A 14342-nucleotide genomic window follows, 5' to 3' on the forward strand; every position below is an offset into this window, starting at 1 on the left:
TGTCTACAATTCCCAGATAAAGTATCTTTTATGCTGATGCTACAAAACATTGCCAAATAGTTTGGCTTCCATTAATCCATGGTGAAGCAGATAATCTACAAGTGGAAAAATATTCAACATCATTATTCCTTTTCCCAGGAATGGTCATCCAAGTCATTACAAGAATTAGGAATATAGTACTCTGAGAGGTTGCACAAAATACAAGGTAATGGCTGAGAAGCTGCAGATGATTTTCATCTGATAGATCTGATTTGGAGGACTGTAAAAGTACCACCCAGAAGCCCAGATTCACACACACACACACACACACACACACACACACACACACATACACACACACAGCTTCTTTTTAAAGCCTTAACTCTATTTTTTTTCCAAGTTCTTACAGTACTTACTGATCTGCCTGACATTCTGCTCCCACTCGTCTTCAGCCATTTATCAGCTATTCTTGTTGAGCTGTTATTCCTCTGCCAATTCTGCTGGTTCCACAGGTTCCTTTCTGGAACTGCTGTTACCTCTGGACTTAGCTTTGGTGCCTTAGGCTCTTTCTGGGCTGCTGCTGCTGCTGCTGTTGTTGTTGTTATTATTCCTTTTTCAATTTTTTTTGTTCCTCATCTCTTTGTTTCTATTGTCTTCCCTCTTCAACTTTTCCTCATTGCTACTACTATTTATTTTCCTTCAAAATTTATTTTCCAGCCAGATGTATGCATGTGTTTTGCAGAGCTACTAACCCAAGTAAAGGAAGGACAGGCCCCTTAAAAGATAATGAGCAAATAGGAATAAAGGCAGGTTTTTTGCATGCTCCTTTGTCTCATGCCTGTCTAATTGCTTGATATCAATGTTCATGAGTCCACCATGAAGAAACGAGTGGTTTCCAAGGAAGAAACCACTGTTTTCCAGAAAGCGCATTGCTGCTTCACTCAAGTTTTCCAGACACCACTAGATGATTCAATAGTCTATTAGAACAGAACTTTGTGGACAGAAAAAAATAAAAATGGAACTATTTAATAAGAAACATGTTTGGAGAAAATCTCAGCAAAAGAACTTAATCTTGACCCTGGAAAGATACCATGTTTGAGACTGCAAAGATCTGGATAGCTTACCGTCACTGAAGGAACACTGGATTATGGATTGTATCATTAAATTCTACAGAGAATTGCAGAACAACTGACGGAAGCTTAAAGTAATGTAATCATGCAATGTGATAGTGATCCTAACAAAGAAATAGAAATTAAAGTCTGCTAAAAACAGATCACTTTTCCTTTGAAGGTGCCAGCCACAGTTGCCAGAAAAACTGATGACCCCAAAAAACTAGTCCGTGGCAGTTCAACTGGGAAGCTCATCATTGTTTGATTCCCATAGATTGCTCCAGCGATATCTTTGTTCTGAGTCTGCTGAAAAAAGAGACTGCCTAATGGGCTGTGCCTCTCACTGAAGGCAATGGTCATTGCTGCATAATTATCAGAACTTCCTGCAAAGTTTTAGAACTGCCTTTTGTTAATTCAGCAAAGAGGGCAACAGCAGATCAGGAGATTTATAAACTAAAGCAAAGGTATTGCAGGGCTTGCAACTTCCTATTGGATTTTCAGTTATAGGCCAGAAATACGGAATAGAAGGATTTGCAGATAAACTGAGAGATGTTAATAAGATAAGGCAAGCTGGGTAACTTGGAAGAACTGTTCCAGCATTGTGTGATCATTGCTGGATGATTGGAGGAGTTGAGCACAGAGGAAAGAATAAGTGGAGAGGTTTTATTTTTTCTGCACCACTAATCTCCCTCCTGGGCACCAATTCCAGAGAATCCATGAAAATAGGAGGAATAAAAAGAACCATGTCTGCAGTAGACAAGGATTAGAGGAAAGATTTTGGTTGTATTTCTGCTATGGAGCCCGAATACCTAGTCAAGACTTGTCCCACTGAATCAGTTACTAAAGCTGCGTCTGTGAAACTTCAGGTGGTATAGCAAGCAAATACTCAAATTACTCCAGAGCATCTTCTTTGAGAAATTTCACAGGCTCCTCTCTCAAGATCTTGGCAACTATTAGGGATAGCTCAGATAACTGACAAGTATCTATGATAGGTAAATACATTTTATTATCCATGCTATTCTTTCTACACTTTCAGGCTTAGAAATAAATTCTGCACTATTTTAGATTCTGATGAGATCACAGTGCAAGAGCTTAAATTGTCCACACAATTATTAGAGAAACCTATACTTGTGGAAAAGATTGACCAGCAAGCACCCCAAGCTGATCCTGTGTCTGCAATGTGCAACACCTTTGCTACATCCACTTTTGAAATGCTCTCTTCTACCTGTTATACAATTGAACTCATTTGTCATCTAATTATCTTTCATAAATGGAAATTTTAAAAGGTGAATCAATACCTGAGGTGCTATGTCTGATATCAACAGGACAACTGAACTGAATTTGCCTGTAACAGCTCAGTATATACCTCCAATATTTTAATTTATTTTAATCAATTTATTGCTATCAACTCCGCATCCAGAATTGCAGCATCTATTGATGTTCATGCCTTGGACATTCTATAGGAGAGGCAGACTGCTCAACTCCTTTTAAAGGAACAGATTTGGCCAAGACTGCATACAGATGTGATGCAGTTACATACAAGCAAGTGGATGTCAAGATTCTGGTGGGTGATTTGGTTTGGCTTCCTACGAGGTTTTTACATTCTGCACTACCATCTAAAAATCTGGATTTTTTAAAAAAGGTTTATTAGTCTTTTCCCAGTTACCCAGAAAATTAACCTATTGGCCTTTCATTTGAAATTGTCTGCTTCACTGAAGATTTATCTGGTCTTCCGTTAGTCATTGTTCATTTGTAAGGAGCCTCTGTGCCTTGCATTCAAAATCCTTATTTGGGGGCGGGGAAGTAGAGAGAGTGAAATGGAATATATTCTAGATTCTAGATATAGGAGAGGACTTTAGGAGTATCTTAGTCATTGGGCATCCAGTTCCATCTGAAATTTCCACATAAACTGTATTTTTAAAAATGCTGCCACTACCAATACACAATTATTACTAGGATGAAAATGATCCCTTACTTTCTGATGCAGTTACGATAAACTCTCCAAATTTATCTGTACCAAAAAAGGAAGGGGAGGGGGTCTTGTCTGATTGTCTGATTCTGAGTGACAAGACTTACTTGTTGATCTTGGGGAGCTGCCAAGTAAGGTTGGGAGAATGAGTCTTAACAACCTACCAGAATCTTCTTTGAACTCAGGAGGGAAGACTGATGGGGGAATAATTGTACAGAGATATGTAAATGACCTTCAAGCAAACAACTCAGACTGGGAAAGAAGAAGGGTTAAGAAAGTAACTCAACATAACCCTGCCTTGCTTATATGTGGTATAAAAAAGCACAGAGGAAAAAACTCAAATTTTTAAGATTCTGTTATTATGGCCTATTATCAATAATGTAGAGTTCCAGTGGTACTTATATTGCCTGTTCCTCAAATTGACCTGCCTTAAAGGGCTAACCTCAGTGCAGTGTTCTTCCATAAGGATGACAGAAGGTGGTACCCATAAACTGGAGAGAATTACTGTATTGTTTAACAAATATATGCTACATAAAGTGTTCATATACAACTTTGTCTTAAGCATATCTAAACATAAAGAGAAATGTTTATATAAATTGAGAGAGGTATGTGCGTGTGTGTGTGTAATGCAATGCTACCATAGTCCTCTATCTTTCACATTGCTGCTAGAAATCTTGAAGATTTCCCATGTGTTACCATAGTAACAGGATGAGTTTGAGGAGTGGTATCAGCAGTCAGTAAGCTCATATGTATTGCCATCTGGTGACTGAGCAGTTTTTGCTTCACTGAGTTAAGCTACATAGTTACAGTTTAATAATAGAAATATATATTCCATATTCCATTTTTTCTATGCTGATTAGAAAGTAATGCTTTTGTGTAAATTTAGATGTTGCAGTGTTGTTCCTAATAACAAACAATTGTGGATGATTTATTGATTCACTGATTGTTTGAAGGGGTGTGTGAGACACAGATAGAAAGATCTGTTAAGATTTAGAATACTTGCATTAATAATTTGAAAGTACATGGAAAGAAATATAAATTTATCTTACGAGTCCCATGTTCACTAATTATATGTTAGCCCCAGTAAATCCTAATTTTACATGTGTTGCCTTATTCATATACTTGTTCAGTATCTTTCCCAAACACCCAACTGTATATAGATTTTAAGAACTTTTCAGCAATGCATACAAGAAAAGCGGGTTTACTTTGCTATCTCGATACTATTTAGTTGTGAACTAAAATGTTTAATAAAAATAAAAGTAAAATTGTGTTAGGGAAAAATGTTATTCAGAATTAATAATTCGATTTAAAAAAGTGATTATATCTCAAAGGGATGATTGAAAGATGATATATTTTTAAAACATTTATTGTTATTTTTTAAATTATGAAACATTTATTCCCCTGTAAAATATGTGTAATTGTTATAAATGATTTCTATTTTGTGTATCATCAAAATCTTATCCTTTATGCATCATAATCAGGTAAAATTAAAGAAAAAAAATCTTCTCAGTTGCAGAACGAGGAGGAACCTGTTGAAAATCTGCCAGTTGCAAATGATTTTCCACCACCTTACAGCAGCATTTCTGGAGAGAATTCAGGTAAAAACTTGAAAGTCTGGTATCAGAATAACTTTTTTGATGATTGGAGGAGCAGCAAAATGTTGTGTGAACAATCTAAATTTACAGAAAAATAAGTGACTGATGAATCTATCCTTATTAAATAGTCCTTATTTTACATTGCAGAAGAAACAGGCAAATAATGCTAATTATGAAAATTATGACACATACTTTTCTGTAAGTAATTCTATAGTATGTTGCATTGTTGGCTGTGAAGCCCAGAGGTGGGCTGCTGCCAGTTCGGACTGGTTTGGGCGAACCGGTAGTTCTGACCAGCGGCTGGGCCTGCCCACCTACCCTGGCGCTATCCTGTCCTATATAATCACCATTTTTTCGATGCTGCACGCATGCGCGGAAGACACCCACTCACATTTTCGGTTCTGGGCGAACCAGTTGTTACAGTATGTGACGCCCACCTCTGGTGAAGCCATACCTCCCAACTGTGTGTTAAGAAGGAAGAGTATGTGGAAGAGAATTCTTTCTCCTTCTAGTTCTGCTTAGATAATAGTTTCATAACATCAAGAGATCACAACTCTATATTTGTAGAAATTAACTGAACTGCCACATGCTATATATTGAATGATTGAGTTGCTACTTGCGGCAGGTGGGGGCAGTTGCAGAATCCCTGCAGTTAGTCATAAGGGTGGGTGGATTGCCAGGCATCCAAATTCAGATCATGTGATCACAAGGGTACTGCAGTGGCTATAATTTTGAGTACAGATCATAAATCCCTTCATTCAGCACCGTCATGGTTGCAAATGGTTGCTGAACAAAAAGTCAAGGGCTATCTATATGAAGTTCCAAATCATCATATATAAAGTTAGCTAGAAATATACTTGAATGTAGCATTGTAGTAATAGGATAAATTAAATACCACAATATGTTTCTAAATAACTTTATGTGGTTCTTCTTGTATTTGATGACTTTATATTTTGCAAAGAAGTTTTTATTCTATTACTTGGAAGTAAACTGAAAGGAGAAGCTTATTTCAGGCTGAATCTGTTTGCTTTCCTGTCATATAACATGCTTTATTTTATATAGATTATAAAATAAATGTGCCATTTATTCATATTTTACTCTTATTATAATGTGCCAAAAGAAGATAAAGGAAAGAGCAATTTAAAGATTGAAAAGCTAGATAGTAGAAGACAAAATTCCATATTTTATCAGGCAGCTGATAGATTAAAAAAAAAGAGTTGGCCTGATTAAAATACTTTTTGTCCTGAGAACAAGGAGCATTATAATCAACAGTGAATATGCTTATTTAATTAATATTTACTTAATAATTTTTCTCATTCTTTCCTGCTTCTGAGGAGCTCAGATGGCACATGTAGTTCCTCCTGTTTCCTTAATCCTGTGAACTAAGATACTGTAGTCCGAGAATAGGTGACTAGTATCACTCATTTATGCATGTGTTAAAACATGCATAAAAGTTAAAATATTTATGTGCCACCTGTCTGCAAAAGATCCTTAGGTAGTTGATAAAATTAATGAGCCTTTTGCTTTAGTGATGTCTTGGTCTCCGTAGTCTTAGTCTGATGTTTTATTTACAAACAGTGGCTTTTATGACTCATGGTTAATTTGATCTGTGTGTAGAAATGTCTATTATTATGACAGATTGCCAATGGAGAAGCTTTATTGTGTTATTTGTTTTGTCCCAAATCACTGTTCTTGTCCTTATTTACAAATTTACCCCTTTCGGGATTTTGGGCCAATCTGATTTGAGAAGGGATTGTTCTCCGCAGTTATTTATATTGCACTGTTATCCCTAATCTTTCCGAAAGTGGTGCTTCCAGATTTGTTGACATCATAACTCATTTGGAGGGCATTATATTGGGGGAATATATTTATTCAAAAGTACATCACTCCAAGAATATAATGGATTTTGAGATTAATGAGTTTTGTAATTTGCCACTTTCTGAAGACAGAAAGTGTTGACTTTTCAATTCATAACATAATTCAGTTTAGAAATATTAATCATAAATTAACCATCTTATCTCTCCTGCCTGCCAGCGTATTTTGACTACAAAGATGAAGCTGGGTTCCCTAAACCTCCTTCATATAATGTAGCTACAACTCTGCCTACTTATGATGAAGCAGAGAGAACTAAGGCAGAAGCTACTATTCCCTTAGTTCCTGGAAGGGTAAGTGTGCTTTGACTCTCTGCAAACATATCAAAACATAATGAAAAACTAAATTTGTTGATGCAAGTGCTATTTAATAGGTGATTTTCCACAATCATAGTTAGACCAATACAACTCCCTAAGAAGTAATTATAACCGTGATGGAGAACCTATGGCGGAAGTGGCATACCGAGCCATCTCTCTGGGCATGTGAGCTGTCACCCCTTGCTATTCCAGGTTCCGGCATGCCGGCCAGCTGGTCTTCACACGTGCAGGAGCGCCGGAAACTGGAAGAGCAGCTGCCTGGTGTGCATGCGCGCCCCGGGAAGATGATCTTCCAGTTTCTGGCATTCACATGCATCCTGGTCACTTGGTCTTCCAGTTTCTGGTGCGCATGTGCGCACGAAGACCAGCTGGCCAGTGCACATGCACATGCACATGCTAGAAACCAGAAGATCATGTTCCTGGCGCATGCATGTGCACTAGGTGGCTGCTCTTCCAGTTTCTGGCACGCATGCACACGTGCTCCCATTTCGACACTTGGTGGCGAAAAAGGTTCACCAACACTGGAGTATAAACTAAGTTTGCTGATGTAATTAGATAAATAAATAACAGGAATAATATATCAATTTGTGCAGTTTTAGAAATGTAGGTAACACTTTCAAATGGTTTTATATTCTTGATCTCTTTTCCTCACTTCAAATCCCCAAGGTATAGTTATAAGGTTGCTATTTTGTTTACTTTTGTATTGTCCTATTTCTACATTAGATACAGTTCACTTCGGTCTTTCTTTTTAAATTTCTCTTTAATTATGATATTTCACTTGTGTATATGAAATATTTCTCATTTCTTAGTGATTTACACTGAAGTAGGAGAAGGTAGACGTGCTTTGTTAAACACCTATCTGTATACTACAGACTCTTGTGTCTGTAACCTTTAACTGGGCAAAATGGTGCATCATAGAGCAACGATTTTTCAACAAGGTTCCTCAATGGAATAATTTACAGAGTGTGACCCAACCTCTGACTCCCATGGAATTGAAATTTGGCGAATTTTATAAAACATGGCATTAAAAATTATAATACAAACAGTTTATATTATAATAAAAAATGTCATAAAACATTCCCTGTCCTGATGTTTGACTGCTATATAGTTCGCCATGGGCTACTTTCAAGGCAGATACATCTCTGAATATCTCCCTGATTTTTTAAGAACATTAAAAGTTCTGCCATTGTTGAAGGCATTGAATAATCTGGTAAGGAAAATCTCTGATTTTCACAGGTTTTCTAGTTCATTCTCCGTAAGGAAAGGTGACATGTTGCTGTTATGAACCAGATGTTTGCTAATCATTTTGTTCATTTATGTCACAGGAGGAAGAGTTTGTGACACGGGATGACTTTGATGATTCCGATCAACTGAGGATAGGAAATGATGGCATTTTCATGCTGACTTTCTTCAGTGAGTACTTTTAACAAAGTACTCTTATCAATTGAAATTGAAATAATGTTTGATTTTCATTTTTTATAAGGCCATCTAGATAATAGAAATATTTTCTTCTGTGCTGTTACAGAGACTGCACATATGGAGCTGATAATTTTTTTAATAGTAATGACTTCCACTTTCATCACAAGTATAAACAATTTTAGTAGCTTCTCTTAAAATGCAACAAATGACCTTTCCCCCCCATGTTTCACATTACTGTAAACAAATACTTGAAGCCTCATTGTTTCAGTCCTAATCACCAAAAGCCCATTAAGGGTTAACAGAGAGAACAACATATCTATTTTAGTTTTGATCAAATAAACCAACTTCCTTTTACTTTTAACAATCTTGATCTTTGGTCCCTTGAAATAATGACCTAGAACTTGATTTCTTTTCATCTTTTCTTTGTCCCTTCTCACAAAATTCTTTAGAGCTTTAATAAGCCTCTTTTGTAAATCCAGTATAGGAAAATAATCCATGTCATTCTCTTGGTTAATTATTTATATATCCTTTTTAATTATTAAGTCATGCATGGGTTTCTTCTGAATATCCAGTGTAGCTTTTTCGTAGACTGACACTTTTGAAATCATTTTCAGATCAGTCTCAATCTTGTCAAGTAAAACTTGTTCCTCTTTTATAACATCTTTTACAACCCAATCTATTAATAGAAACAGACACTCTTAAAGTTAATGTCTGGGCCCATTGTTCAAAAACATCCTTCCGTAGTTTCAGTGTTAAAACATTTTGTTTCAATCTGTGCTGTTAAGTGAAATGTTTTTCTCCTTAAATTGTAGTCTTTAGTTCTTTCTGGTTCCCTCCAGTGTCCAACCTTGAAGATCTCAACCCTATCATTTAAAAAAAAAAAAGAGCATTCAAAAGAAAAGTATTTTTCTACAGAAAGGATTCTTCTAAAATCCCATTTCAAATCCATCTGGATCCTTAGTCTGTTTGTAAATTTTCAAAATCAAAGCTAAGCAATTTCTAAAAATGGTTAGAAAAGGAAGTATGTGAACTTAGTTTTGTTAAAGGCATCAACTAGTTTGAGCAAGATGGCTATTCTTTTGTTTCCCAGAACTGTATTCTTGCTGGAAACTGCTGCCTTGCAATCTCCTTGCAAGGAGAAGCATTTGGCGCCAATCTCAAGTCCTCTCTCTGTCCGGAAAGGAATTACAAGCATTCTGTCTACTCGACAGCTCTTCTCTCGACCATAGTTTTTAGTTCTACTTTTAGCTGAGTTGTCTTCAGTTTGCTCTTTTTTTCCCCCTTGAAGTCCCAGAGCTGATCATTTTTGACCCAAGAAAAGCCTTGAGTCCATTAATTTCCTTTAATATAAATCTCAAAAATAGTACAAGATATAATGATAACTTACAAGCATAAGGATGCTACAGACAGCAGTGCTAATTTAGGAGTGTGATACAGTTTATGCTACCTCTCTATTTTAGGGGCCTTGAAGTGGAAATTTTACAAAAATTGAAGGGGAACCTAAATACTTCCACAAATGGTCATAAGAAGAACTCCATTGAGTTACACACAAGCTCCTTCTACTTTAGCACCTTGCTTCCATGGTGGTTGATGAGATTTTTCTGGGAAGCTCAGAATCAGGCATGAAGGCAGTTACCCTTTTCTCTTCCTAACTCTTCAAAGTGATGCTGAGAGGCATTCTGACTACTAGCCATCTATAGATTGCCTTTGACAGGAGAGTTTTCTTTCTGTAACTTTTCACATTAGTCTTTTTTAATTATCTTCCCAAGTTCTTCAGGGTGTCCTGGTAGTAGCAATCTTTTTTTAATTACAGTATGACCATCATCAATAATTAGAACAAAATGAAATGCATTATCTGGCATTAAGGCATTTTCTTTGTTTTGCTTTTTTAGTGGCATTCCTTTTCAACTGGATTGGATTCTTCCTCTCTTTCTGCTTGACTACCTCAGCAGCAGGAAGATATGGGGCTATTTCTGGATTTGGTCTTTCTCTCATTAAGTGGATTCTGATTGTCAGGGTAAGTTACAGAATGGAAAAAGAAGTTATCACAAGTCTGTGTGTTTGATACAGAGTTTAGTACAGTATTCCATTATTCCTTCCTTGTGAAAGTTTTAGAAAACTAATTTAGACAAACTATTATGTATTATATTCATTGTATTTAGGAAATACAATATAATAGATTCTATTTGAGCCCTGTGTTCAGTAATGTGGAGACCGCAATATACATTTGCATGCTAATTTGTTTAGTCTTCTTTCAAACGTTTTACTGTTTTAACTGAATGATTTTTTCTATTTTATTGTGCAGCATTTGGATACATGTTAGAAAACTTGTATATATAAAACCCATTTGCTCTTGGATAGGCACTCTGCAATTAACAGGAGGCAGTACATCAGGGAAATGCCACTGACATAATTATCCGGACCTCAAACATTCTTTCTCTCTTTCGAATGCTAGGAATTGAATCTAAAATTACCTGTGTAGAAAACATAGGATTTGCCATTAATTTATATAACTATATATGTGGATTTCGCACATATACCATATTTTTTGAACTATAAGACATTACAGAACATAAGATACACCTAGCTTTTGGAGAGGAAAACGAGAAAAAAAAATCTGCCTCTGCTTCCCAGCATCCATCTGGTATTTATCTGGCTAGCGTCCTTGCAGCAAACAGCCTAGTCAGCTTCAGCAAACAGCCGGGGAACTCTGGAACCTTTGCTGCCAAGCAGCTGATTGGCGGTTAGATTGGCCTCCCAGAATACCAGCGATCAGGTGTTCTAGGCAGCATGGATTGCCGCCACTGCCTTTTGCCACCTATCACCACCGCCTATTGGCCAATCCAATCGGCAGCGAAGACTCCAGTGTTCCTCAGCGGTGGCGAATGGCAACAGCAGTGACAGGCAGCGACAAGTGGCAGTGACAGGCAGTGGCGGTGAATGCTGCGACTGTACCAACCCCCCTCCCTCCACTGCAATATTCGCTCTGTAAGATGCACAGACATTTCCACCCACTTTCTTGGGGAGGGGAAAGTGCATCTTACAGTGCGAAAAATACAGTACTTACATGGTTCTCTTCTGCTGGTAGGCTTCCCAAAGCAGCACATAAAAATAATGAAATAAGTTTGAAAAACTGGATTGAATAATATAAAATACAGGTTATATAGAGAAATTTTCCTTAAGAACAGCTAAAGTCAAAATAGTTCTTAACTTTGATTCCATCTCTCTATTAACAATATTTTACAAAATTGTCTTTAAACATAATTCAGTTTTCCATTTTTGAGAAAAGACAAAGATCATTAAAAATCTAAGCTTAATTTCAGAGAACATAACTAAGAACTATGAAATATACTTTTTTTTAGAATAGAATAGAATAGAATAGAATAGAATAGAATAGAATAGAATAGAATAGAATAGAATAGAATAGAATAGAATAGAATAGAATAGAATAACAGAGTTGGAAGGGACCTTGGAGGTCTTCTAGTCCAACCCTTTGCTCAGGCAGGAAACTCTATACCATTTCAGACAAATGGTTGTCCAGTTTCCATGCGAAACCGGAAAATAATGCAGTTGCTACAAGAGTTTCATTAACTTTTATGAGTCAGCTTCTTAGAATAGGAACCATGTGTTTTTACCTTTCCGATCCGATCCAACAGATTGGACATGCTGTCGATCCCTTCAACCAAAGAGTGTCAACTGGCAGGAACTAGAGGATAGGCTTTTTCTGCCATAGTCCCTGCCTTATGGAATATTCTCCTCTTGGAGATTAGAATGGCCCCTGTTGTCTTTTCACAAAGCTTTAGTGTACCCAGGCTGGCTGTGTACCCAGGCCTGCGGCTCAGGTGTTAAGGGCCCTGTTCCTTAGCTTTACTGTTAGTTGGTTAACTATCTTGGTTGCAGTATGTATTTATTTTTTGGCTATTTTTATTGTTTCATTGGTTTTAATTGTTTTAACATTAATTTTAGAATTATAAGCCACTCAGAATCACTTGGTTGAGTTGGATGGCTATAGAAATGAATGCTATAGAAATGAATGTGAATGAACACATAAACAAATCAATATCCAAAGTACTTCTGAATCACTTCAACGTATACAGAGTCCAAGAACTATACATGACACAGATCAGTGCAAAAGACAAACATGTTTGTGCATCAAAACTTTGATAACAAAAGGAATCGTTTGTATTTGAGGAAGAATATGCAGAATGCCTAATCTTTTCCAAGAGCAGATTTTCCTCATTGTTAACTTCAGCAGTAAAGTACATTGTTTGCTCTGTTTCTTCAACAAAGAGTAAATTATTTTTGTGTTCTTATAGAATCAAGCAGTTGCCGTCTTATATTCACTTCTGCTAAGAAAGTATAAGCAGGGGTGAAATCTAAAATTTCTTACTGCCGGTTCTGTGGGCGTGGCTTGGTATGTGTGGGGGTAATGTGACTGGGTGGGTGTGGCCAATTTTTTTTTTTTAACTTTTAAAACCATTTTTTCTACAACCTCTTCGGCTAAAGGTTGTAAAAAAATGTTTTCAAAAGGCTCTGACGATCCCAGCTGAGTTCCCTGATCGGCAGGGGCTTTTTTAAAACTCAGCTGGGATCGTCAGAGCATTTAAAAGAAAACAAGGGTTTTTTTTCTTTTAAATGCCTTTGACGAGCCACGCGATCATCAGAGGCTTTTTTAAAAAACTTTTAAAAGCATTTTTTTGGCCGTAGTTGTAGAAAAAATGCTTTTAAAAGTAAAAACCCTTTGATGATTGTGTGGCTCAGCTGGGCATGGGGGGAGCAGGGATTTTTGCTACCGGTTCTCTGAACCACCTGCCTCCATCGTTACTGGATCATGCGATCCGGTCCAAACTGGGAGCATTTCACCCCTGAGTATAAGTAAAAGTACTTTACAGTTGTTGTGTCCTAAAGGATTTCTTCCCAGAACTATTAATACTAGCTCAATAAATAATTGTAAATGAGCTGCAGTTATTTTAATACTAATCCATTTCTGCTTTGGAGGATTTAGCCATTGTTCTACTTAGCTAGCAACTAATTAGTGTGAAAAATCCCACAAATGCTTACCAGCTTAATACATTCCTCATTTTTTGTTTTTAATTTTTAGTTCTCTACCTATTTCCCTGGCTATTTTGATGGACAATACTGGCTGTGGTGGGTGTTCCTTGTATTAGGTAAGTGGGTTTCAGTGAATTTATTTTAGTGTTACCATGTTCTTGATTTTAATTATTTTACCTATGGCTATAAATCAAAATTTAATTTGTAAATTAAAAAAAAAACTTTTCATAAAATAACTTTTCTGTTAGCTTTTTGACTTATCTTAATTTTTAACTTTAATTTAATTCATTACTTGAGAAAGGTTTAATAATGTACGGCCCTTTTTAGGGATTTCATATAAAGGAATCCTGCCACCTAGTGGAGATGTTATTAGTTGCATATTAAAAGATCTTGTCTGACTCTTGCATTGGCCAAAAGCAAATCCTGTAGCTTAACCAGATAGAGCATACGTCAGAGATAACATGTAAAGGGAAGACTCAGATTGGTTAAATTTCTTCAGAACATTTCAAGATTATTTGGAATCATTAGAACACAGGCTTCAATAAATACACACCACAAATTAGGAGAGACATTAACAATTTTCAAAGGATAATGGTGTAGTTAAATAGTACCAAGAAAATGATAAAAAGCAAGAATGCTTTCTTTAACAAAGGCATCTTGTAATTTAAAAGAAAAAACTCCCCAGATTCTGGTAAAATAAATAATGGAATAATTATGGAAGCCAGTATAATCAAACCCATGTTTAGAAGCATCTATGATCTATTGCACCTGTTACACAAGTTGTAAATTTTGCTAGAGAAGGCAGTTTTGATTATATTAATCCATATTTTAATCAATTTCATTAAGTGATTGTTGCTGATGAGTGATTGATGTATTTTTACATTTGTAAAAAAATATAACAGTTTTATGACCATTACAATGTATTAATGTTACATTTTTACAACTTTTTTTGTGGTGGTTAAGTGAATGCTTTGGGTGTTAAGTGAATACATTGGTTGCTATGCTGTGTTTTTGCTGAAAACCAGAAGTG

The 14342-nt window shown here is 36.3% G+C and overlaps 1 protein-coding gene across 2 annotated transcripts in view; it reads left to right on the forward strand.

Moving 5' to 3' along the window:
- NDFIP1 (Nedd4 family interacting protein 1) overlaps window positions 1-14342 on the forward strand; it is a 28112-nt gene that overhangs the window by 5477 nt on the left and 8293 nt on the right. The window contains exons 2-6 of one of the 2 annotated variants that reach the window (XM_070937337.1): window positions 4574-4655; window positions 6687-6817; window positions 8167-8254; window positions 10153-10277; window positions 13362-13428. In XM_070937337.1, coding sequence (XP_070793438.1) covers window positions 4574-4655; window positions 6687-6817; window positions 8167-8254; window positions 10153-10277; window positions 13362-13428 — 493 coding nt within the window. Of the gene's footprint in view, window positions 1-4567; window positions 4656-6686; window positions 6818-8166; window positions 8255-10152; window positions 10278-13361; window positions 13429-14342 lie in introns of both variants that reach the window. The other variant, XM_070937335.1, reaches the window with a different exon arrangement.

Source organism: Pituophis catenifer, unplaced genomic scaffold, assembly GCF_029215685.1.
Source record: "Pituophis catenifer annectens isolate HBS135680 unplaced genomic scaffold, rPitCat1.0.hap2 SCAF_2, whole genome shotgun sequence".
In the NCBI taxonomy this organism is placed as follows: domain Eukaryota; kingdom Metazoa; phylum Chordata; class Lepidosauria; order Squamata; family Colubridae; genus Pituophis; species Pituophis catenifer.